General features: G+C 34.3%; 1 protein-coding gene across 3 annotated transcripts; it reads left to right on the top strand.

Moving 5' to 3' along the window:
- The first annotated feature begins 5,999 nt into the window (after positions 1 to 5,999).
- LOC110606098 lies at positions 6,000 to 12,360 on the top strand. 3 transcript variants are annotated; one of them, XM_021744851.2, is made up of 8 exons: positions 6,000 to 6,129; positions 6,249 to 6,322; positions 6,559 to 6,776; positions 6,889 to 6,980; positions 9,705 to 9,806; positions 9,983 to 10,048; positions 10,562 to 10,624; positions 11,941 to 12,360. In XM_021744851.2, the coding sequence occupies exons 1-8, from the start codon at positions 6,117 to 6,119 to the stop codon at positions 12,129 to 12,131; spliced, it is 819 nt and encodes a 272-aa protein (XP_021600543.1). In that variant the 5' UTR covers positions 6,000 to 6,116; the 3' UTR covers positions 12,132 to 12,360. The 3 variants fall into 3 exon arrangements, with proteins under 3 accessions (XP_021600543.1, XP_021600544.1, XP_021600545.1); XM_021744852.2 differs by lacking the exon at positions 10,562 to 10,624; XM_021744853.2 differs by lacking the exon at positions 6,000 to 6,129 and having other exon boundaries at positions 6,258 to 6,370.
- Positions 12,361 to 25,289: the final 12,929 nt, after the last annotated feature.

Below are 25,289 nucleotides of genomic sequence, written 5' to 3'. Positions count from 1 at the left end.
ACCTCTTCTGCTCTCGTCTACAGACCTTCTAGGGTCTATCGACGTACCTTCCCTGCTAGATCTCTGAGACCTTGCCCTTGGCAATGCAGGAGGACGAGCAGCTGGTCTCTCATTCTCTGGTGGGACTCCAGTCAATCGAGCTGACCGACGAGTTCCTCGCATCTTTCCTCTGGAAACACAACATATAACATACCACTTAGCACATAAACATCACATATCACTCATACACATGCAACACTCATGGTATATCATAGCAGATAGGACTCAAGATCCTATCCTAGTGGACATGATTTCCTATTGTGCTTGACCACTTCTAACCTGTCTGAGCCCAACACTGTCTCTATAGGTCCGATCATGTGAACCTAGGGCTCTGATACCAATCTGTAACGACCCCAAAAAGGACCGTCACCGGCGCTAGGATTCAGGTCGGCTTAAGGCCGCCAGAACCCGTAGCAAGCCTGCTATACTCTTTGTGTACCTGTAAACCTCATACATGATCATATATTTGAAAATAAAACTCTTTTCTGAACCAAGGCTTAACCTGTGCATGCACTATCTCTGTACTCTGTACTCATGTACTCTGTACTCTGTATCCCTGACTAGAGCTTGCTCTAGATGGATTTATTATACCTGTTAAGCCTGGTTTTCACATGCAGGAAAACATATATACATATACAGATCATGTACAACACATACATCACTAGGTCAAGCAACAACTATTACATCTCTTTAATATTACATGTCCATTCTAAGCTATTACAGATCTCTTTACTTTTTCTGTACTCTGCTGGACTGTCCCTTCCTATACCCTGTACACTGAATACTGAACCTGCAAAACTGGGGTTAAGGGAGTGGGATGAGCTCTATAGCCCAGTGAGTAGAACAGTAAAACATCTCAGTAAAATATGATCTCATGAAATGCATCATATCACAGACAAGCCACACCAAGAGTAAACCTGTCACCACATAGTCCCAGTAACTCTGTGCCAGGGCGTAGAATCGAGCACCTGGTCTTCCTGTCATATATGTATATGTGTATATAACACCTGTGAACTTACCATTGCCAGGGCGTAGTCAAAGGCTCCTGGACTTTGCTATATACCTGCCAGGGCGTAGTCAAAGGCTCCTGGTCTTTGCTATACGTGCCAGGGCGTAGTCAAAGGCTCCTGGTCTTCCTGTCTGTGACTATTGGATCATTCAGCATTTACTCACATCATCAAATAACAATGCAATGCAACATTTTCGTGAATACTAATGCAATCAACCTATGGCATAAACATGATGCATGAGATATGCTAAAAGCAGTTTGTGATTCAATTAAAAGTCATAAGTTTAGTTCCACTCACCTCTGGCTATCTGGATTGACTGACTCTGCAGGCTCTGAAACTCTGGAGCAGTACTCACTGCTGCTCTCTCTGGTTCCTCTGGTCTGTACCTATACAGATGGACTCAAATGAGGGACCAAACTAACTTATCAATACCTCTATTAAACTCTCCAAGAATCCCCTGAAACTCACTTAACTATCCATGCAAAGCATGCAAAAGAAAGCTGGACAGGACACTTTCGGCGGCAGGTTCGGCGGCCGAATGTCCTCTCCAGAGACGAAACTCAAGCACCTTCGGCGGCACCTTCGGCGGCCGAATCCCCCAAACAGAGCCGAACATGCAAAAACACTCGGGGGCAAGCTGTGGCAGCCTACGCTACCATGCAAGAGGTTCGGCGGCCGAATGAACTTTCGGCTGCCGAACCTGAGTTCATCCCGAACTCAGCTTCAACGGCAAAACATCTCCTCCTTCCCTTCAAGCTCTCCATACATGCATATACCAACTTCTCAACACACATATACATAAGTATATGATCACAGGGGTCCAAAACTATCTAATAACCCCAATCAACAAAACAAACATAACATATAAACATGTATACATGCATAACTCATCAAACCTATCATTAAGAACCTAAACATGCCTTTCCTTCCATACATCCCCCTAAAACCTTCAGAAAACATATTCAAGAACATCACTTACCTCCTGTAGTAAGAAGCTACACACTCTAAAATGGATCACCTCCTCTCACACTCTCAAACTCTCAAACGCGTAACTTTTGTTTCTCTCAACTCTCAACACCTTTGCAAGCACCTCAAGCTTCTGTATGATCACCCAAAACATGTACAGGTGAGTCATAGAGACGTGGCCATTCCATGGCAAGAATCTGAGGCCAACACTTGTCAAAAACCATGACTCAGCTCACCAGCCAACTCATTGTCGGCTGCCCAATCACATGCAAGACCATGCAACATTCGGGGGCCGAACTTCCCTTCGGAAGCCAAACACTTTCGGCGGCCGAACTTACTTTCGGCGGCCGAACTTGGCTCAACTGCCTTAGGTCATTGCAACTCAAAACTCACTTCCCTTAACCTTCAAACATTTAAACACATCATAACACCTAGTAAAACATAAATCCTACCCTTTTTAGAATTCCGACACCCCGGATTTCACCAGACAACAGGAATTCCGGTGCCGGATTCTAGTCGGGTATTACAATACCAGAGGTATGTGGATCGGGAAGAAAGATCTTCTCATTCCGGTGAGGGTCCCGAAGGTGAAAAGGGGGGTGATATCAAGATATACCGTGAGAATGAGGTTTTTATGTTGGACGGGGTAATGCTAGACTCTAGGCTAGCGGTACCAAGATCCTTAAAAGCTATTCATGGGAAAGGAAGAAAAGCGTACCTTGAAGATAAAAGCAGGGAAGTGAAGATGGCAGTATGTACGAAGAACAGAGGAAAGCTAGAAGTGGAAAAAGACAGAGAGGATTCGAAAATCAAAATGACAATAAGGTGAAAGGGTGTTATGAGGCAAGCTGTACATAAACAGGCGCGGTCATAATGATTCTTGGTATTTACCCTCTCATCAGTTGGGCAATAACTGACGAGAAGGTAAAGGGGCAATTAATGACCACTAGATTTCTTCACCCCGGTCTAAGGCCAGGCCCATTAGGACAGCCCATAATCTGAAGGTTTCTAAGTTTCCTCCAAGAGTCAGGTCCATCCCGCTCAGCTTAAAGACCAGGCTCCAGTCAGATTCTTCAACCAGGCCGGCCCAGCTCTTTCGGCCCAATGAACAGATCCCCTCTGGGCCTAGTCTTAACCTTATATTCCGGCCCAACTCGGAACCAGGAAGGAATTCAGCCCATTTGTCCCTCCGCATGCGTGCCCGTGGAGAATTAGGGGCCGTTACGTATGGGGCAGAGATCTGATTTCCTCGTACGTCCATATCAACGTGGTAGGGACAGGTGGCCCAGTGATAGCCAGTCTGTTATACGTCATTAGCAGACGGAGGAAACAGATAAAAGGGGAGATACTCCCCTCTAGGTCTAAGTTTTTTCTCAAGCTTACAGAACCCTTGTAAAACCCTATTTTTTTGGATCTCAGATCATTAAGAACTACTATGATTTAATATTGTAGACACATTTCATACATCAAATATTAAATCAGGACATTTGTGATGAAAGGATATTAATTACACTGATAAATCATGTACTGAAAGGTTAGGTCAAACCACTTTTGACATTCTGAAAGTTTTGACATATTGTTAGATAATGTTCTTATCATTAAATTAATTAATTAGTTAATTATATTTATTGCCAATTTAGAACATAATGGGTCACACACATAAAGAATTACAAGAGAAAATAAAACGAGAAGTTAAATCAAGTGGGATTCGATTGCATATAAATTGGTATTGGAATAAAATTATATTTGAAAGAATTACGATTTTGATCTAATTAATTAAGTAGGAATTTAATGTGTGGTATATGGTGGATATGGATTGGACAGGTAACTCGGCTTGAGTTAATCTCGCTTGGAGCCCAGTCCTTATAAAAATGGATAGTCGGGGTGGATCGGTTTGAGTTGAACTCGTTATCCCTCGCATTAGGAATTAAGAGAAATCGGCTTGAATTAATCTCGCTGGACTTATTGAATTATGAGAGTTGCGGTCGGAGTCAACTCCCATATATATATAATGTATGATGGATGCGTGCGTGAGTGCATGTGTGGCTCCTTATTATTTTTATTGTATACATTTTAGTATACTTTTAACTCTAAAACTCGACAGTGATCATAGGATTTAATACTTAGAAAGTGAGTATTATTCTTCTATACTAATATATTTTTGTGATATTGAGTTTTTTTTAGAGAGTTGAGCTCCCTATGGTATTATTACTATTTTATGATTATTTGAAAATGTTATGGATTGTGAGGGTGAACTGAGCTCCCTAGATTTTTATTCACATATAGATGGAGTGAGTTTTTTCTCTCGGTTGGTATGTTCAATTTAAGGCGGAACTCTATCCGTTTAATTTCTTGATTTTAAATTTTTTTTAAATTAAATTTTTGGTTTGACGTGATTTGAAACTTATTACGGGTTCTGAAGCCTTATGCTAGGCCAAGTCCTAGTGCCATTGAATTATAATAGATAGATTATTTTATTGTTATAATTTAACAATGAATTTTAATAAAAAAATTATTTTATTAATAGAATTAAATTTATAAACTAAATTGTTTTTCATTAAAATGGCCTGGGCTAAATTGTGGGTTTTTTTAACCTCAAAAATTATATTATAAATTACTCTAAACCGTTGTTTATAAAAATTTATTTTAATTTAAATATTACTAAAAAATAATCAAAAACAGGTTTATTATTTAGTGTTTTTAGAATTAATTAATTATATTAAAATAATTTTTAATTAAAATTTTAACTTGTTTATTTAAGAAAGTACTATTCTTAAGAATATTGAATAGAACCTAATTAGTGATGAAGAAGAAACTCCCTATGTCTTTGTTTTTTAATAAAAAAAGTATTGAAAACCATATAAAAAACCCCAATGGATTTTTCAAACTTGAGAAAATTCCTCCTTTCTTCAACTATAAAAAAATCCATCACCCCAACTATATTCATTTTTCAGTTTTAACATAAATAATTTACTTTTCAATTACTCCATTCATTCTATAATTTTTATTTATTTCTTAGTTGTCATAAAATTATTATCTTTTTTTACACTATAAAAATATATAGATGAATTATTATAATTCTATTTAATTTAATCATATTTTAATAAATTTCTCAAAATATTTATTAGTACATAATAAAATTTAATATGGATTAATTAAAAAATTAATAAAAATTATTTTTTTAAATGTATATAAAAAAATAAAATAAACAAAAAATTATAAAATGGAGACATATTTTAATTTAGGCCAAAACCTTGCAATGACATGAACGCCACAAATTAAATCTAAAAATCGATGATAGATAATATTGGTGATTTTTTTAATGGAAAAATTACTATTTTTTTAAATAAAAATTATTACTTTTGTAGTTATTATAATTTAAGAAAGCTAATTCATTCTTGAAAAATACATTAAAAATTATAAAAAAATTATTAATTAATCTCTTACTCAATTTTATCAGTTAAGTGTTAGAGAAAAATAATTTTTTAAAATTTAAAAAATATTTTACTATATTTTTTAAAATTAAAGAATTACATAATGAATTTTTTCACACCATAATAATTAAATAATATTTTGATGAAGTTTGTTTTGAATTTGAACAAGTTAGGGAAGACTAATTTCAATAAGTTTGTTTTAAACGAGTAATATGCTTGTTTAATTATGCATTACAACTCTTAATACACCATTAATTAACTCATCACTTATATTAGTACATTTCATTAAAGAGAAATAAAATATTAATATAAGAAAATTAATGAAAATTTTAATTTGTTATTTATAAAACCTATACAGAAGATTTCTACGAAAATATTAGATTTTAATCAAATTAATTATATAAAATTCTATTATCAACGAAAGAAATTATTCACATTGAATTATATGAATTAAAGTATCGTATACTTGATTTGCATTATATAATTTTAATAAAAAATTAAATTATTTTATATTTCCATAATTTAATATCTTAATTTTAGGCTTAAATGCAGCAAAGCCCAATGCTATATGATGCTTTCTTCTTCAGGAAGACCAGAAGCCGTATTAAGCAGTTGAATTTGTTCGTCCTCTCTGTGCCCTACTGCTAGGAAACATAAAGATTCAAAGATGGCTTCTTGGGGTTTGTTGTTTGGTTTTGCTCTTGCTTGTTAATTTTTGTTTACTTGTTATACTTAGTAATTGTATTGGGTGAGGGTGACTTCTTTCTCAAGTTTCTAATTTTGATGTATTTTTGTGAAGGGGCTTCAATACCATGTGGAGGATCCTTTACTCAGAGATGTGAAAACCCTCCAAGAAGGTTTCGAATTACAAAGGTCCTTATACTTTTTATTTAATTAACTATTCAAGGGTTTCACTTATTTGTAAGTATTCATGCATTAGATAGATAATTTCAGTCATTAACGCATTTTTAGTTATGTGGGTGTGAAAACCACAAGGTTTTCTGTCGAATTTGTAATTGGATTTAAAAAAAAAAAAAAAAAATCTCTTTTAGTTGTAAAGGTTTGAGTTTATGTGATATTGTAATGCATCATTGCGTGCGTGGATGCAGGCAACTTTGATGAAAAGAGTACAATGGTACCTTGTCGAGGGTTGGACTTCTGTGGAGTGCAGAATTGGGGACAAACAGCCAGTTTACTTATGTTCATTGAACCAAGGTTCAGTTTCCCTTGAGGTTGAATTTGAGGAGTCTGAAGATATCATTTTCAGAGCTAGAGGTTATCGAGGAGTTCGTCTTTCTGGTTATTATGTTAGTCAAAGTACTGAAACGTATCCTTTATATTCTCTTTTACTGTTTTAAAGTTAACACATATTCATCAAGTACAATTTAAATGGCATCTTCTGGGAGTTTGGTTTCTTTTACTGTTATGCAATCATTCAGTGACTTATGTGAAGTAAAAGCTGCTGAAGATGCTAGAAGCTATTACAATGCTCTCAGGCCATGCAAATGCATGGAAACTTGTACAAACGGAGGTATGTTTTGCTTAATTGGACTTAATTTTAAGTAGTAGATGTTGAATTTTCCTATCCGAGGCATACTTATTGAAGCAAGAATTTTTGTGGCGTTTGTTTATTGACTTGTACTTCAGCTGTTTGAAGTTAGTTTTCTCTCCTTGTCCTTTTCTTTGGTTTAGATTCAGCTTTTCTTTTCAGCAATACACATGTATTTATTTGAGTTAGTATATATTACCTGCTTTTTTGTCCTTTAATAGATTATGAGGAATACTATTACTGTGGTTGATTGGGTAATGCTGAATGATTGTAATTACACAGGACAATTTGTTAGTTGTCAAAATAGTGGAACTCCATTATGCTAACAGTGCCAACACTTGGGAATTTAAGTGGAATTTTTTTTTTATATTATTGATCTCTTAGAGGCACAAATTTTGTCAATTTATATGCATGGTTAAAGTATAACACCATTAATTAACTTTAAAGTGTTAAAGTGCTAAAGTGCAGATCCTTAGAATATAAGAGATTAGAGGTCTTTTTTTATGTGAAACTTTGTAGAGATTATGTATACCTGTCACTTTTGGAACCCTACAAGTTTCAGATCAATAAATTGGAAGAATAAAGATAACAATAAGTAAGAATAAAAAGCAATAAAAAACAGAGACAAGGTGTTTCAAAGAGAACTCAGGGATAGAGAAATAAGATATTATTGAGCAACCTTGCAGATACTTCTAAAGGATTGCAATTGAAAGTTGATTTTCCTCCAAAACTGTAACTACCTACTAACAACCTTTCTACAGTCAAACTAGTCAATCCTCAAGTCTTAATTTCCTGTCCTTCATCATTCGTCTTAGATATTGGAGCTGAAGCAGAATCTTTTTGAATAAATGATTGCTGATAGGTGTGCCAATCCTCCTTTATTTCCGCAACAGTCATATCCTTCAGAGACCCGAATATTCCCTTGTCCTTCTTTTGCTCTTTAGGCCTTCTAGAATAAACCTTAAAAGGCCTTCCAGATTTTCCAACTTCATTTTGGGCCTCCCTACACATTTGTTCTCTCTGAGACTGCTGCACTTTGACATTAGAACTGAAATATAACAGGACATTGAGTTCTGTATAAGCTCCTTTGAATCTACAAAATAATAAATGAGTCCTATCCTGCTTCTCAGCTTTGCTAAAAGGCCTTATGCACATCATGTATGTTAGAGAGATTGTCCTTTCTGGAACACGGAAATTTCAAAAATTTCAAAGTTCATCAATTCTTTATGAATTCATAACAATTAATTAAACTAATTACCTCACTATTTATAGAGTTCTTGAGTTGTAGGAACACGTGAGCATCTTCCTGTGGCCAATCTTGCTTTGTATCATCACTAGGGAGATTGCAATTAAGATGGCCATCCTTACTGATGTTATGTAGATAAATTTGCATTGTCTTAATCCACTCCAGATAGTTTGAGGCATAGAGTTTGAGCTTGTGTTTTGTGATTTCAGTTATCACAGGAATAATATCTGGAAGAATAAACTTTGCTTCACCCTTGCTCAGTCATGATGTATCACAACAAAAACTCAAAATTAAAAAATAGTCCCCAAGTAAGAGAAACAAATCTGAATTAGATTGAATCAAGAGATTTGAAATACCTCAGGATCTAAATATGAGAAAACAACCAAGAAAGAGATGGATAAACCCAAAATAGACCAAAGGGCTGAAATAACGCCACCAAAGCTTTGCTGGAAAAGGAAGAACAGGCGCTAGAAGATGCTGGATAACTGCACACATGCTGGAGCTTGGTGTTGGAGGGGAAACAGTACGGCAGTGCATGTGGCTCACATATGCATCGTCTGGTTGCTGAATTTTGACAGGTAGCCAATCTTCCGCTGGGTTTTCCAATGATGAGACTGTAATAAAATAAACTCACTGTAGATCGGTGATAGTGAAATGGCAGCCAAGGAAGAGAATAAAACCAAAAAAGAAAAAAAAAAAATTCTAGATCTGGTATTCAGCTTTTACCATGTGAGGAGAATATATTTTTTCATATATTTTAGAGAGTAAAATACAAGTATATTATATACAATTGTTCCTATTTATTTAGGAGTATAATCCTATGATCATGCAACTAACAAGAAGTATAATGAACCTATATTTACAGATTTGACTTTTCCTTAATAATAAGCATCTTAGGGAGGGCATTGCCAATAAGATAGAAGGTTTGGGACAACAATTTAACATTGTTGAGAGAATGATTGATGTTGAAAGGGATGAAGCACTTGAACAGGATGTGGAGAATTCAGAATCACCTGGTCATTTTTAATTATCCTTGAAGCTACATGTTCAAAATCTCTCTTTTTATTTTACAAGGTCCCACAAAGATGGGCTTACTGGTATTTTCACTTGGTTTAAGAAAATGTAGATAATATAGTCAAAACAATAAATTTTGCTTACTTGTTTTCTAATATATTCTCCTCTCCTGTTGTTCCATTAAACTTTAAATAATTCAAGTGACTAAACTATTTCTTGAGACTCACAAATTTTGTTTTTTCAATGCATATTAAATAGGTGCATATTAGTAAACTACTAATAAACTGCTATCTCAAAGAAGAAAGTGATCTATAATTTAGGACAGATTAAAAAGGAAAGTAAGCTTATCTTTGTGGGATGGAGTGAGTATTAAATTTAGTTTTATTTTTGTGATTGAGTAATATATTCAAGTTTCTTTGTTTGACATGTTCAAATTTGCATTTCAGCTATGTTAGAGTTAGAAAATGATAAGGTTGAGAGCACCAAGCATCTTGAAAATGGCACTGACAACAATGTAGAAGGATCGAGATCATGTAATATTCAGAAAGGTGAAGCAGTTATCCAAGATGCTAAGATTCAAAAGTACTTGATCATCATTTGTTATTCTTAGAAGCTACCTTTTAAATAAATATAATTTTTTACATAAATAACTCTTTTTTTTTTTAATATGGAAATATGGATAAGTTTATCATTTGAATTTTTGAAATTGGCATTTCCGTTACAGATGAGATATGTGAAGGTGAGGTTGTGCATAGCAAGCATCTTGAGGACATTGCTAGTGATATGGAAGGTTAGCAAAAGCAATTTAACATTTGTTTATATAACATGTGCTGTTGAAAAAGATTGATTTTTCCAAGCCCAAGATGCTAAGATTTCAGAACTTGGTCTTCTTTAACTTCCTTCAAAGCTACAATTTGAAAAAATCTCTTTATTTATATATATATATATATATATTCTATTCTTTTGTCATTTGATAAGTTTGATTTTAAATTGATGTTTTAGCTATACTTGCACTAGAGAATGATAAGGTTGCAAGCATTAAGCATCTTGAGGATGGGCTTAGTAATATAGAAGGTTCTCAGCAAAAAAATTGATATTGTTGAAGGAACAAGTGATTTTCAAAAAGATGGAAGTAGTTGCACGAGATGCTAAGATTCAAAACTGCCTTATCAGTATTTGCTATATTTGATGCTACGTTATGAAAACTTATGTTTTCTATTTTTATACTAAATTTAAATTTAGTTTTATGCGAGTAACATGTATAAAATTTGATCATTTGATATATTTGTAATTGATATTTTAGTCATTGTCGAACTTGAAAGTGTGAAGGTTGCAACCGTCAAGCATCTTGAGGATGACATTGCTGGTAATATAATGTTCTTAGCAATTAAATATTTTTTGAAAGAATATATGATGTTAAAAAAGATGAGACTTAGTTTAATGTGTTGAGGTTTCATAATAGCTTGGTTATCATTCATTGTCTTTTGAAGCTACATTTTTAAAACAATTTTTCTGTTTTTATTTTTTTTATTAAATTTGTTGCAATTTTTATTTTTTGAATTGAAATGTAGAACTGAATGATAGGCTTGAGTCAAGCTCGACCAACAATAGGTAAAAGCCTGAAATTAACCAATTAGTTGGTCCATGTCCCTTATAAGTCCCGTCAAAATTTTGTATTCTTTAGATGTGTGATTCTTGACACTCCCTCTCTACTAGCAACCAATTTGGTAGACGCTTGAAACCGAGAAATTGACTTGAACTAAATTGAAATTGCAACTAGGACCTGCTCTGATACTATATTACAATTTTGAATTGAAATATATAGATAGCTTGAGAAGTGTCCAAGAGTGAGAACATGCTAACTTGGGCTTGGACCAACCGTAGCTAAAAGGCTAGAACTAACCAATTAGTTATTTGGCTCATGTCCCTTGGGAGCCCTTTAGATATTTTGTATTCTTTAGATGAGGATTCTTGACAAAAATTATATTATTGATGTGTGTTAGAGATTTCACAATGTATCCCATTTTATATGATTGAAATGGATGTTCCAGCTATAGTTGAGGCTGGAGATGGCTTCTTCACAAAAGCGGCAGCAGATTTATAAAATTGTAAGGTTGTGTCATGAGGATGACTAGTGAGAAGGACAATACTAGTAGTGCTGAAGGTTCTCAACAACCATTTAGTACTGTTGGGAGATCATGTGATAAAGCTGTTGCCCAAGATGCTGAGATTTCAAAACCAATTGGTTGTGGTTATTTATCCATTGGAACTGCATTTTTTCAATAAAAAAATCACTTTTTTTTTCAATAAGTTGATTTTCTGGATAAAACTTGTATGGACAAATTTCATTTTTGATATTTTGGAAATTGACATTTCAAATATAGTTAGAGTTGAGAAAATGAAATGGTTATGCACAACAAATTTCTTGAGGAGGCATTGCCGCTAATAATAAGGAATATTTGCAGAAATGATTTGTCGTTACTAGTAGAACATGGGATGATCATGAGTTGTCCAGGCTATTGAAATTTCAGAACTACTTGATCATTTTCACTCTCATTGCATTTCTAACAGAAAATCTCTTCTATTTTTTTTGTGTTAAATTTATATCCACTCTATTTGAGTATATAATACTTGTTTTTTTTTTGTTGTTGTTGTTTTGACCTGTCTGAAATCAACATTCAGATACAGCTGGGTTAAGAAATAATGAGGTGGATTGTGTGCATCATCTTGAGGAGGATATCGTGAGTGATGTGGAAGGTTCTGAGCAGCAAATTGCCATTGTTGAGAGGACATGTGATGTTCAAATTGATGAAGCCGTCCAAGATGCTGATATTCTTGGAAGGTCGGGAGAGGAGTTTTGCAATGAAGATTAGTTTACTGTTTTGCCAAATGCCAACCCTGATAGGTAGGCATTTGCATATGGGTGGATTAGTTTTTTATATTTTTATTTTGTGCCGCTTTTGTTGTCGATCTATTTTAGGAATCTTCTTAATGTCATGTCAAAACATTTTCAACTTATTTGAGAATCCCATCACAAATTTGGTTGACATATATAAAAAAAAGAAAAGGCAGTTTCAATGCTTGAAACTTCAAGTCTCGCCAGCTCTGCGACAGTTTTGTTTGGGTCTATATTTGTGGATTTGCATTTATATGTTGTTGATTGGTTGACAGATATGATGCCGACCCTATATGATAGACAGAAAAAACAGTGTCCTTTTTCGATGCCTAAGGCAAATTTGGCAAAATGGAGAATTACTATAAAGTCCCTGAGTTTTTAATAAATTTACCACTTCATTCCTATTTCAAGCTTGCTTAATTAAAACGTCCCAGTGCTTTGTTAAATCAAACTCTTAAATCTTTTTGTTAAAAGAAACTGTTAGTCATTTAATTACTATTTATCCTGTTCTGCACAAGTTGTTTCCTTTTTAGAATTGTTCTAGAGTTTCTTCTAGTTTTCTCTTTTCCTACTGCTTCTTTGCTATTGCCACAGCACAAGTGTACACCAGAAACTCATACAACGCCATAAATCTGATTTTCTTTTTTGTTAATCTCAATTTGTTGGTTTATTCTTACTTTTTTGGTATGATTTCCAGTATTTCAATTCATTGTTACTCTGCCAACTCTATCTTACATCAATACAGTAAAGGAGACTAACATATATATAATATGTACATATATTGCGACGGCCCTGCAACACCTTCTCTTCTCTTCTCTTCTCCTCTTCTTACTTCCGAGAGAAAACTTCTCCAATTTGAGGAAGAGTTTGTCTGCCAATAATCCTTCCCCTCACTTCATCAAACTCAATAATCATTGAGTCCAGCCAAGAATTTAAAACTCCTTGTATTTTCCACTCATAATCATTGAACAAATTCAGGTCTTGCCAAAGTCTCTTAAAGATATTTAGATACCTTGTTGGGTTTCACCAATTTTTTGCCGCAATATGCATGTAAATTTAAGATTGGTTGCCCAAGTCTCAACAACAGTGTGGCTGAATTTGTTTTTTGGGAGAAAATAGGTGAAGGACAAGACTGAAGGGCTAAAAAGTACCAAGTCTGATACCATGTACTCAATAATGAATTAGAATCAAAGTTGTATGATTCTGTAATATATTTTAAACTGATTTACAATGAAGGTATTTATAGGATTTACACGGAATTAAAAAAAAAAAAAAAAAATAGAAGGGGATAATCTTCTCCTAGTTTCTAGGAATTGACAAATCTCCTAAATCATGTATAATTACTAAATCATTCTAATGTCAACAACTAGCAAATCTCAGCAAATTATTCAATTCAAAACAAATCAATTCAAATTTATGGCGTGAATCTTAAATATACTTAATTTTACAATTTAATATTATATTTTAATGATTCAAATATATAGACAATTATAACTAAATTGCTTCTATAATAAAAATCAAGTTCACTTGATTTAATCAATTATTTATATAGAATTGTGACACCTTATATTTTTAAAATTTAATATTTCATTATTTTTGCCATAAAAAAGTATATATAAATTTTTTTCTTAATTATTTGTTTTTTTACTATCCATTCTTTTTTATTTCCCACTTTTTTCTTTTTTTAGTTAATTTAATCAAATTTAAATGAATTTCAACATATATATAATTATAACAATTATCTACAATTCGACATGTATAATTATAACTATTATTTATAATTCGAGAATTTATACCATATAATATAAAACTATATAATACAGAAAATATATATTATTTTACTATAAAAAATATTTTTAATTATATATTTATTAAAATGTCTATTGAAAAAAAATTAAAATTTATTACTTTTCACATTTATATCGTAAGTTTAAAATCTTTAACGACTCTTTTATGTTTACCTCAATTTCAGCCATTAAGTTCCATCAATTTTTACAAAAAATTTTTTAGTCCATGCTATATAGGATTATTTTTAATGCTTATTAAATAAAAAAAATTAAATAATTATATTAATTCTTATTTATATCTAAAAATTTAAATTTTAGATAATAAAATCAAATCTTATTCAATTTGTCACAATTAAATTCAACATGAAAAGTTAATGATAAATTATAATATAGTCCCTAAAATTTTATATTAATAAAATATATAATCAAGTAAATAAATGTTATATTTATCATATGTGATATTAAATATATTATATTAAACAAATATTTATTACAAATAAAATTTCATTATTGTGTACAAATATTATATATTAAAATATTTCATTAAATATTTATACTCAATATTATAAATTATGTACGTACTTTTAATATATGAAAAATTATATCTTACATCAATAATCTTAAATAAAATGAAATATTATATGTTTTAGTCTATAAAGTCATCCCTTTATTATTTTTATAAAAACTCATATCCCTTAATCATGTCTTCCATAATTTGTTTGAATATTTTGTTTTGCTCACCTATATAATAAGTAAACTTGTAATGTATATGTAATACCTGACTAGACTCCGGCGTCGGAATTCCAACCTTCTAACGGAATCCCCGTTGGAATTCGGAATCTCGGATGCTGAAACCTTTTAGAAGGGTAAAATAAGTTTTCACAAAATAAATTTTATGGTTTTACTATTGGTTTTTGTGTTAAAGACTTTTAAAAGAAAGAAAAATATTTTGGAAGGAAAATCCAGGTTCGGCCGCCGAACATGGTGCTGCCGCGGGAGCTCTCCTTTCGGCCCCCGAAGGTGGTATGGCCAGCCATCTATAAGAGGCCTCTAGTCTGAAAATGGGAGAGTTTCTCTCTCCATTTTCAGGCAAAGGTGAGTTTTTGCCCTCCCATTATTGATTTTGTTGTTTTCCTTTCAAATCCTTCAAAATATTCATGAGTTTTCCCTTGTTTTTGAAGATTTGAGCTTAAATCTGAGTTTTGAAACCTTGGAGACCTTCGAAAACCGTTTGGACTCATCTCCACGTCGGGGTTGCTCTAGCCTAATTTATATCATGCTCTTCATCATCAAAACCCCCCTTTTACTTTCATTGTTTATTTTTCTAGTCATTATTTGAAAATTCTTAGTGTCAATTCCCTGTAGATTCGATCTTATTCACTCTATACACAATTCATATTTTTTAATTTTTAATAGGTTATTTTTGTTGGCTTCGACACCCATCATGCCCGGGTCTTCTTTTCCCCTAGTGGGATCGAGCATCATCTGATTAGACTCTTGTCACGTGGGCCTTTCTATGAGTGCCAGCACATGGCCTTCTTTGGGTGATTATTGTATAATATCAAAAGTCCCCCATTGGTCTTCAATTCTTTAGATTTGAAGATGATTCTTGTCTTCATGATCTGAGGTATGCGGCTCATTTAGATTGACCTTTCCCTATTTGCATCATTTTACCTTCTCTTGCCCATAAGTGACAATTGCCTTGTGGCTATAAAAATTAAAAAATAATAAATCAAACTTAACACTCGGTCATGATAATGAATTGAAAATTTTGTTAATCAAGGTTACCCCCAGTCGTTGGCCTAGTGGATACCTTTTTGGTGGCCTAGTCGCGAAATGTGTCACGGTTCTAGAGTGTAAATTATATCCACTATCCCAAGTGCGACCTTTAGTTCAGACCGTTGAACTAAGTTAGCTTCTATTCGGGCTAAGCGTGCACTGTCTCTGCTTCCTTCTTACTTGCCCTATAAACCAGCCTGGTCTAAGATCTTGTCCAGCGCATGACCAAAATTGATCCGACCAAAATAGTAATGCCTTAGTGAGTTTTCGGGCTTCCTATTGCCCCAACCAAACCTGGTGATCTTCTGGCTTTTTTTTAGCCCTAGTGAGCTTCCAGGCGTTCTCTAGCCCTATCGAGCATTCGAGCATTTTCCAGCCTTATCGAGCTTCCGGGCATTCTTTAGCCCTGACTAGCTTTCGAGCATTTTCTCGCCCCGACTAGCCCTGATGAGCTTTCGGGCATTTTCCAGCCTTGGCATACTTCCGGACATTTTCCAGCCTTGGCATACTTCCGGGCATTTTCTTGCCCTGACTTGCCCTGATGAGCTTCGAGCCATTTTCCAACCCTGGTGCGCTTTTGAGAATTTTCTTACCCTGACCTACCCTAATGAGTTTATGGTTTTTTTCCTCCTTACGGACTTCACTCGCTAGCTTAGCAGTCCGTCTTGCCTTTGCCGATTGTCAAAAAGTCTTGCCCGCCCACAATAGGCCTTCTTCCTTCTCAAAAAGTTTTGAATTTCTGGGAGTGATTGTAAGAACAATGACAAATGCCTTAGAGACTTTTTGTGAAACAGGGCTAACACCCAATTGGTTGGCCTGATGTATACTCACTTTATGGCCTAGCATACGATGCCTTAGAAACCCTTTGTGAAACGGGACTAACACTAGGTTGGTCACCCTGGCGTATACCTGACTTATGGCCTGACGTGAAATGTCTTGGTTTTGTGGGACTGATACCCGGATGGCCTGATAGATTCCCGCCTTATGGCCTGGCGTGAGATGTCTTGTGTTACGGGACTAACATCCGGATGGCCTGACAGATTCCCACCTTGTGGCCTGGTATGAGATGTCTTATGTTGCGGGACTAACAACTGGATGGCCTGATGAATTCCCACCTTGTGGCCTAGAATGAGATGCCTTGTGTTGTGAAACTAACACCAGGATAGCCTAACAGATTCCTACCATGTGGCATAGCATGAATGCCTTTTTTAGTGGGTGATGCAGAACTTGATAAAGAACAAAGTAAAAATATCTTCTAGAAGGTTGCCCTACTACACTCCTAACCTACTAATGTGATTAGAAACATAGATAATTGAGCGAAGGTTGTTTTACTACACCTCTAACCAACCAATGTGATTAGAAATGTAATACCCGGCTAGACTCCGGTATTGGAATTCCTACCGTCCGGTGGAAATCTCGGATGTCGGAAACCTCTAGAAGGGTAAAATGATGTATTTATAAAATATTTTGATGTATTTTATGATTTTAAGTAAAAAGGAAGTTAAGTTTTGAATGAAAATGGTCTTGAGAGGAAGACTCAGGTTCAGCCGCCGAACGTGCATGCGTTTCGGGAGCACTTTAGGCCCCCGAAAGCATAAGTGAGGGAAGTCCAGGTTCAGCCGCCGAACCTTAAGTTCGGCCGCCGAACATGGCATGCATACGGAGGCACGTTAGGCCCCCGAAAGTGGCCTGGCCAGCCACCTATAAAGGGGTCCTCATGTCCGAACGGGAGAGCTTTTCTCCCCGTTTTCGGCCAAGGTGAGCTCTCCGCCGTCCCTCATCGATTTTGAGCTTCTTCCTTTGAATCTTCATGATTTTCTTATGAGTTTTCATTTGGTTTGAAGATCTTTGAGCAAAAGAGCAAGTTTGGAAGCTTGGAGAACAAATAGTGGATTTCTCCCTACCTCCAAGCTAGGATCGTCTTCCCTCTCGATCTTCAAGAGGTAAGCTTAGATCCAACCTTTCTTGCATGTTTTAAACAAGTTTTATGAAAATCTATGGGGTAGAAATGCATGTTAGGTTTTTGTTATGTGTATGGGTTTATGTATGTTTATGAGCAATGTGGGTTGTTTGATGTGTTGTAGTTGGGGTTTTTGATGGTTTAAAGCCCCTAGGAGCTTGTATGCTTGAGTATGCATGTTGTAGAGTAGGAAAATTCATGTTTGAATGAGTTGGGAGGCATTTGTGCATGTTGGAACCAAGTTCTGCCGTTTGGGAGAAACCAGGTTCGGCAGCCGAAGGCTCTTTCGGCCGCCGAACCTGCCTATGGTAGCATGTATCGGCTGCCGAACCCTGCCCCCAAAAGTGGACTTTCGGCTCTGGAAGGGAGTTTCGGCCGCCGAAGGTGCCGCCGAATATGCATGAGTTTCGTCTCTAGAGGGAACCTTCGGCCGCCGAAAGTGCCGCCGAAGGTGCATGACTTTCGGCTCTGGAGGGCCTTTCGGCCGCCGAACCTGCCGCCGAAAGTGCCCTGTTCAGCCCTCCTTTGCATGAATTCCTTGATTTTTTTGAGGTGTTTTATGGGGTTTTTGGGGGATGTTTTTAGAGTTATGTTTATGTATGTTAGGTCCCTCATTTGAGTCCACCTGTGTAGGTTCGGACCCGAGGAACCAAGGACCCCAGCAGTGAGTTCAGCTGCTTCGGTGTATGTCAGAGTCAGCCAGAGGTGAGTGGAACTAAACTTAATCTTTTAAATTAAGAAATTAAATGTTTTATCATGTTTCATGCATCATGATTATGCAATAGGATGATTGCATTAGATTTCACGAATATGTTGCATCGCATTCTTTGTTGTTGATGTGGGTGAATGTTGGATGACCCAATTAGTCCCTGAGGAAAGACCAGGACCCCATTCTACAGCCTGGCACGGATATGGGACTCGAAGACCAGGTGCCCAGAGGAGGCCCTAGGGCAATGGTAAGTAATGTATGATATGATAGGAAGACCAGGACCCCATGCTACGGCCTGGCACGAAATGATGCTGGGACTATTTGGTGACAAGTTCACCCAACCCTTGATGTGAATTGTCTGAGTTATGATGCATTTCATATGAGCATGTTTGTTAGCATGTTTTTATGGTTCTACTCACTGGGCTTGTTAGCTCACCCCTCTCCCTTAACCCCCAGGTTTGCAGGTACAGGATAGAGCAGGAGGTTGGATAGAGTAAAGTCTTGGTTATAAAATAGCTAGCAGTGGACATGATGGTTATTGTAATGTAATGTTGAGTTATGTAATGTAATGATGATATTGAGGTTTAGAAGTGTGCTTGACCATAGTATGTTGTAAATCCCTTTTTAGATACATGATCTTAAATGTTTATGGATGTTTATGTTTAACCAAACTTAATGCATGATTATGTCACCCCATTGGAGCATTGATGAAGACTCCAAGGTGGGGTTAATGTTAATGTCTATGTTAATGCATGCACAGGTTGAGTTTGGTTCATGAATGAAAAACAAAAGTTCAAATTTTTATGTATGATGTTGATCATGTATGGGATTAAACAGGTTCACAGGATGTATGTTTGGCTTGCTACGGGTCCCGGTGGCCTTAAGCCGATCTGGATTCTAGCGCCGGTAGCGGTCCGAATTTTCGGGTCGTTACAAGAAACATAAATAATCAAGCGAAGGTTGCTCTACTACACTCCTAACCAACCAATGTGATTAAAAATATAGATAATCAAGCGACTTCAGCTGTTTGTGGCTAATTGTGGCTGCCACCTTAAGGGTGTTTGTAATACCCGGCTAGACTCCGGCGTCGGAATTCCAATCTTCTGATGGAATCTCCGTTGGAACCCAGAATCTCGAAACTGAAATCTCCTTAGGAAGGGTAAAATAAGGTTTTTATAAAATGAATTTGAAGATTTTAAGATTTTAAGTTAAAAGAAAGAAAGAAAATAGTTTTGAAGAAAAATCCAGGTTTGACCGCCGAACCTTCAAGTTCGGCCACTGAAGGTGGTGCCGCCGCGGGACCTCCACTTTCAGCCCCCGAAGGTGGTTTATCCAGCTACCTATAAGAGGCCTTCAGCCTGAAAATGAGAGGGTTTTTCTCTCCATTTTTGGGCAGAGGTGAGTCTTTGCCACCATTTGATGCTTTTGTGGTTTTTCCTTCAAATCTCTTAAGAAATTTATGTGTTTTGCCTTGTTTTTGAAGATTTGAGCTTGAATCCAAGTTTTTAAACCTTGGAGAGCTCCGAAGACCATTTTACCTCATCTTCAAGTTGAAGTTGCTATCACCCTTAGATCTCCAAGAGGTAAGTCTAGATCTTTGCCTTTTCTATATTTTAATCAAGTTTTAAGAAGGGTTAAGGGTTCATAATGCATGAAATGATTAGATCTAAAGTTATAGGATTTGAATGGGGTTATTAATGAATGTTTGCTCTTTTGTGTTTTTGTTGTTGCTTGTTGGGGTTTAAGCTAGTTTTTATGCCTCTTATACATGATGGGTGAGTATGCATGTTTTTGAGTTGTTGGGTGTGAGGATTGGAGAGTTGGGTGGCTGTGTGCATAGGGCAGAATCGGGTTCTGCCTTGCTGGAGAATCCAGGTTCGGCCGCCGAACTTGCTTGTGGAAGCAGCCTTTTGGCCGCCTAACCTGCCCTCGAAAGCATGAACTTTCGGATCTGTGAAGTGGTTTTGGCCATCGAACCCACCCCCGAAAGTCCCTGACTTTCGGATCTATGAAGGGCTTAGGCCGCTGAACCTGCCCCGAAAAGTCCTTGACTTTGGGATCTGTGTGGGACCTTCGGCTGCCGAACCTGCCGCCGAAAGTCCCCTGCCCAGCCTTCCTCTACTTGTTTTATGTGCATGTTTTGTTATGTTTTAGGGGGGATTTTGGGGAGTTATTTAGAGTCATGTAATAGTTATGTTTGGTCCCTCATTTGAGTCCATCTATGTAGGATCGGACCTGGGAGACCGTAGAGGCCTTCAGTGAGTTAGCTACGTCATTGTTAGGCGAGCGTCAGCCAGAGGTGAGTAGAACTGAACTAATCTATTGTTTTAAAGTAATCCAATTTTTAAGCATGTTCATGCATCACGAATGCCATGTTTATATATTAGGATGTTTGCATTAGAATTCATGAATATGATGCATTGCATAATTTACTGTTGATGTGGGTGGATATTGGATGACCCACTAGCCCTCGAGATGATATGATATGATACGATACAGAAGTCCAGGTGAGGCCCATTCTATGCCCCTGGCATTTTGGATACATTATGTTATGTTATGTTTAAGCGAAAGTCCTGAGGAGCTCCATCGAGGGCGGGCACATTGGAATATGTAGAGGGTTACTAGTGACAAATCCATCTTGATGTGAATTATTTGTGTTGTGACGCATTTCATACAAGCATATGTTTATTAAACTGTTTTTATGTTCTGCTCACTAGATTCTTGTAGCTTATCCCTTTCCCCTAACCCCAGGTTTGCAGGGTCAAAGATAGCTCGGGAAGTCGGCATAGTAGCTGGTATAGTTCATGTAATAGTATAGTGTGGACATGTAAAATTTAATGGATTAGAATTGTGCTTTGCCTTAGTTTTTATTTCTTGTAATCCCGGTTAACATGATCTTTATGTAAAAGTTTTAATTATAAGTTATGTTTAAACCAAGCTTGAGGCATGTAATGTTTACTATACTAGAGCATTTGATGAGGCTCTAGTATGGGTTTTATGTTTACATTTTTTATACATTTACAGGTTGAGCTTGGTTTTATGGAATGTTTAAGTTTTTGTTAAAATGTATGATCATGTATGGGATTTTATCAGGTACACAGGATGTATAGTAGGTTTGCTACAGGCTCCGGCGACTTTAAGTCGATCTGAACCCTAGCGCCGGTAGCGGTCTGGTTTCCGGGTCGTTACAGTGTTTTTCTACCTTAAAACCCTAATTCTATCGTAGGAAGGCGTAATTACAATATAGGAAAGATATCTAGTTAAATAGTCAAACCTAGATTACATTAAAGATCATTTCCCTAAATTGTCTCGGAGAAATCTCCTTCCTAAATGGGCTGTACAAATTTAACTTCTAATATAGGCTAAATTTAATTTAAAATAAATTCTACAAAATACTAAAATACCAAAATAACAAAATTGGTCTAAATGCAATTTGGGTGTACATGCATTACGTGATCTGAAATTGTGTTGCGCGTCCACAAGTATTGAACAGTGTATTGCTTATTTCCTTATTCTCCCATACTTTCCAAATATAATTCTCACTGTAAGATAAACTGAAATAAAAAAATAATAAGATAAATTTAAAAAAATAAAAAAAAACTTATGAAACAAATAAATATAGATAAGTAGGAATTTATTTATCACCATGCTTTGATACCAATCGATGCGGAACTCAGGATCAACTCATGATCAAAAATCCCGTCACTCAACTTGATAAAAAACAAAGCAAAGATATCTTTCAGAAGGTTGCTTTACTACACCCCTAACTAACCAATGTTATTAAAAACATAGATAATATAGCGAAAGTTGCTCTACTATATCCCTAACCAACTAATGTGATTAGAAACATAAATAATCAAGCGAAAGTTGCTCTACTACACCCTTAACCAACCAATGTGATTACAAACATAAATAATCAAGTGATTTTAGCTTCGAGAAGATCACAAGAAATTCTTGATAAGTTAACTAAGTATGGAGGAGATTCATATTAGAATGCTACAAGATTAAATCTTGATAAGTTGCTAATAATGGAGAAGGTATAATTACAATATAAAAAGGTATCTAGTCAAATAGTCAAATTTAAATACATTAAAGATTATTTTCCAAAAATGTCTTGGAGAAATCTCCATATTAAATGAGCTACACAAATTTAGCTCTAATATAGGCCAAATTAATTTAAAACAAATCCTACAAAATACTAAAATACCAAAATAATAAAATTGGCCTAAATACAATTTGACCATACATGTATTACGCGATTTGAAATTGTATTGCATGTCTACAAGTGTTGAAGAGTGTGTTTCTTATTTCCTTATTTTTCGATACTTCTCAAATATAGTTCTCATCTCGTAAGTCTTGAATTAAGCGATGGTAGATTGATTTGTCATGATTTGGAGTTTTTAATTTTAAATTTTTGAAGCATCGTGTCATTTTATTGTTCGTATCACTCTCTCTTTCGAAAAGATTTATTTTCGAATATTCAACCGTAATGAAAAGAAAAGGATCGACATACATGGGATTCTCTTTAAATTCAGTATGACATTTCACGAATGAAGCACCAAACTTTGATATCTCTCTTTTTTCCTTGTTTTTTTAAATCAAAAAATTGAAATGATTTTTTTTTCTTCACTGTTCTTTTTTTTTACCTCTCCCTTTTTTAAAAAAAATTTCATACAACTGAAATAAAAAAATTTATATATTTTTGTTCTTTTTTTTTTTAAAAGAAAAACTATGAGATAAATTGAAATAAAAAAATAATAAGATAGACTAAAAAATATTAAAAAAAAACTTACCAAACAAATAAATATAGATAAATAGGCCGTGCTCTGATACGAGCTGACATGAAATCCTATGACACAAGTCTCAAATCCACACACACAAGTAGATACGGAATCGAAAGATTTGATAAACCTCACACTCACAAAAACTGAAACACCAATGATAGAAAGATTTAGATGAGAATCCGACAAATGCCACAACGAATAGTTGATAAGTTCATCAAGATTCTTGATGCAATTGATTAAAGAAAAATCATCACTCTCAATTAAAGCAATACACGCCACAAGTATAAAGAATTCTGAAAATTTTAATTTAAAAGTTTCATCTTACAATTGTTTCTTATCCTTATATAGTAAAGAGAAAATTAAAATCCTAAAACACTCTTCTTAAACTTGCAGAATCACACACAATATCCAAACTCAATTATACACTAAAATAATATGTTAAACTCATAAATATTAAAACATAAGTTTAAAATATGATCCAACACTCTAAACTTAAAAGATAAAATATGACCAGAATACAAGGTCAAACAAAACTAAATAAAACAAGTGCTTAATTAATAAAATATAGCAAGCCCATAATAAAATTGAATATTCATAAAAATATTTCTTGATCTTCACTTTAAACTTTCTTTTGTATAGTTTTCATCTATAAGTTTGATTAAACTCTTTAAACCTATGATTGTAAGTTTTACACCAAATTTACCTCATATGAATTGAAAAATGCCCCAAGTGTATTTGGATCTGAAATTTTTTTTAGACCCATAAAATGATATAAGATTGATCCGCATCAATTGTATAAAAATGTTATTTGAATTTTTTCTTACAAATTTTTTTTTTACATGTCTAACAAATACTGCTTAATTTTGGCTGCTGAACTTATGATGAGTCTTGTCCCAGTGGATAAAGCACTACTCACAAAGTAGTTAAGCGTAAGTGGGAAAGGAAAGCGTCCATAATAGCAAAGGAGGTAATTTCGGCTCTTCATTTTACAAGAAATCGTTTCTGAATAAATATTTTTCATAATTTTTATTGTTTAATATAATAGAAAGATTAGTATTCAAACAGAAAATTAGACTATTTTTAAGAACATTGCTTCCTTTTTTTTTTTTAAAAAAAAAAGGTTTTGTCTAGATTGTGATAATATTTTTAAAATTATGGAACTTTTTATACATAAAATTTTACTAATATATAAATTAAATGTATTTTTTTTTAAATTTTGCGACAAATAATGAAAACTAATTATTTTAATAAAAATTAACCTCATCTTTCTAGATAAGCTTATTGATTTGAATATTAGAGTAGTTACCTTTAGACGCCTGCTACTACTTAACATTAATAGATCATATTCGGCTCCCTTTCGACCACGTTGCGGACAAATTAAAAAATTCCAGAATTTTACTTGAGACAAAGATAATTATTTATTTTTTTAAATTAAAAAAATTCAATTTCAAAACTATATAAAAAAATATCAGATTTATATTTCTTATTCGTATATGTTTTACATATAACTCACAATTATATTTCCGAGACCAACATATTTAATCGACCAAAACTCTATCATTTAGTAATAGTATAGTTGCTAAATTTATTATTAACAACAAATTCAAATATATATTACTAAAATTACTTTTTTTTTAAATAATTCTTCAAATGCGCTTTTTTTAATTGTTGGTTTTTAATTTTATTATAGATTATAATAAAATACAATTTAATAGAATTAACGTTAATGTATTCAATAATTTTAGTTAAATATTAATATAGGTTTATAATAATTTTACTTTAAATCGAACATCAATATATATAATTATTTAATTAAATTAAAAAAAATTAAATAAAATAAAAAATTATTTGTAATTTTTATATTTAGGCTTGCGTATTTTTGGTCATGCTAATATTTTCCCATGTATATATTCTCATAATTTAGATAAAATTAGAATTTATTTATTTTTGAATTTCTCATTCTTTTAGTTTAAATATTTTAATACAATTTTAAAATTAATATTAATTAACTCATCTAATTGAATTATTAAATTGTAATAATATATTATTTTACTATTTTGAAAAATAAATATTCACTGTTAATTATCACTTTTCTTTTTTAAATTATTCGAAATCT

Source organism: Manihot esculenta, chromosome 18 (genome assembly GCF_001659605.2).
Source record: "Manihot esculenta cultivar AM560-2 chromosome 18, M.esculenta_v8, whole genome shotgun sequence".
Lineage (NCBI taxonomy): Eukaryota > Viridiplantae > Streptophyta > Magnoliopsida > Malpighiales > Euphorbiaceae > Manihot > Manihot esculenta.
The sequence above is the reverse complement of the archived record's forward strand: the minus strand, read 5'-3'. Positions and strand labels throughout refer to the sequence as shown.

Bases quoted from the DNA above. Each gene is read 5' to 3' on its own strand.
- LOC110606098 (XM_021744851.2), top strand. The intron at 6,981-9,704 runs GTATGTTTTGCT...TTTGCATTTCAG, and splicing joins GGAAACTTGTACAAACGGAG to CTATGTTAGAGTTAGAAAAT. The intron at 9,807-9,982 runs GTGAAGCAGTTA...TTTCCGTTACAG, and splicing joins ATCATGTAATATTCAGAAAG to ATGAGATATGTGAAGGTGAG.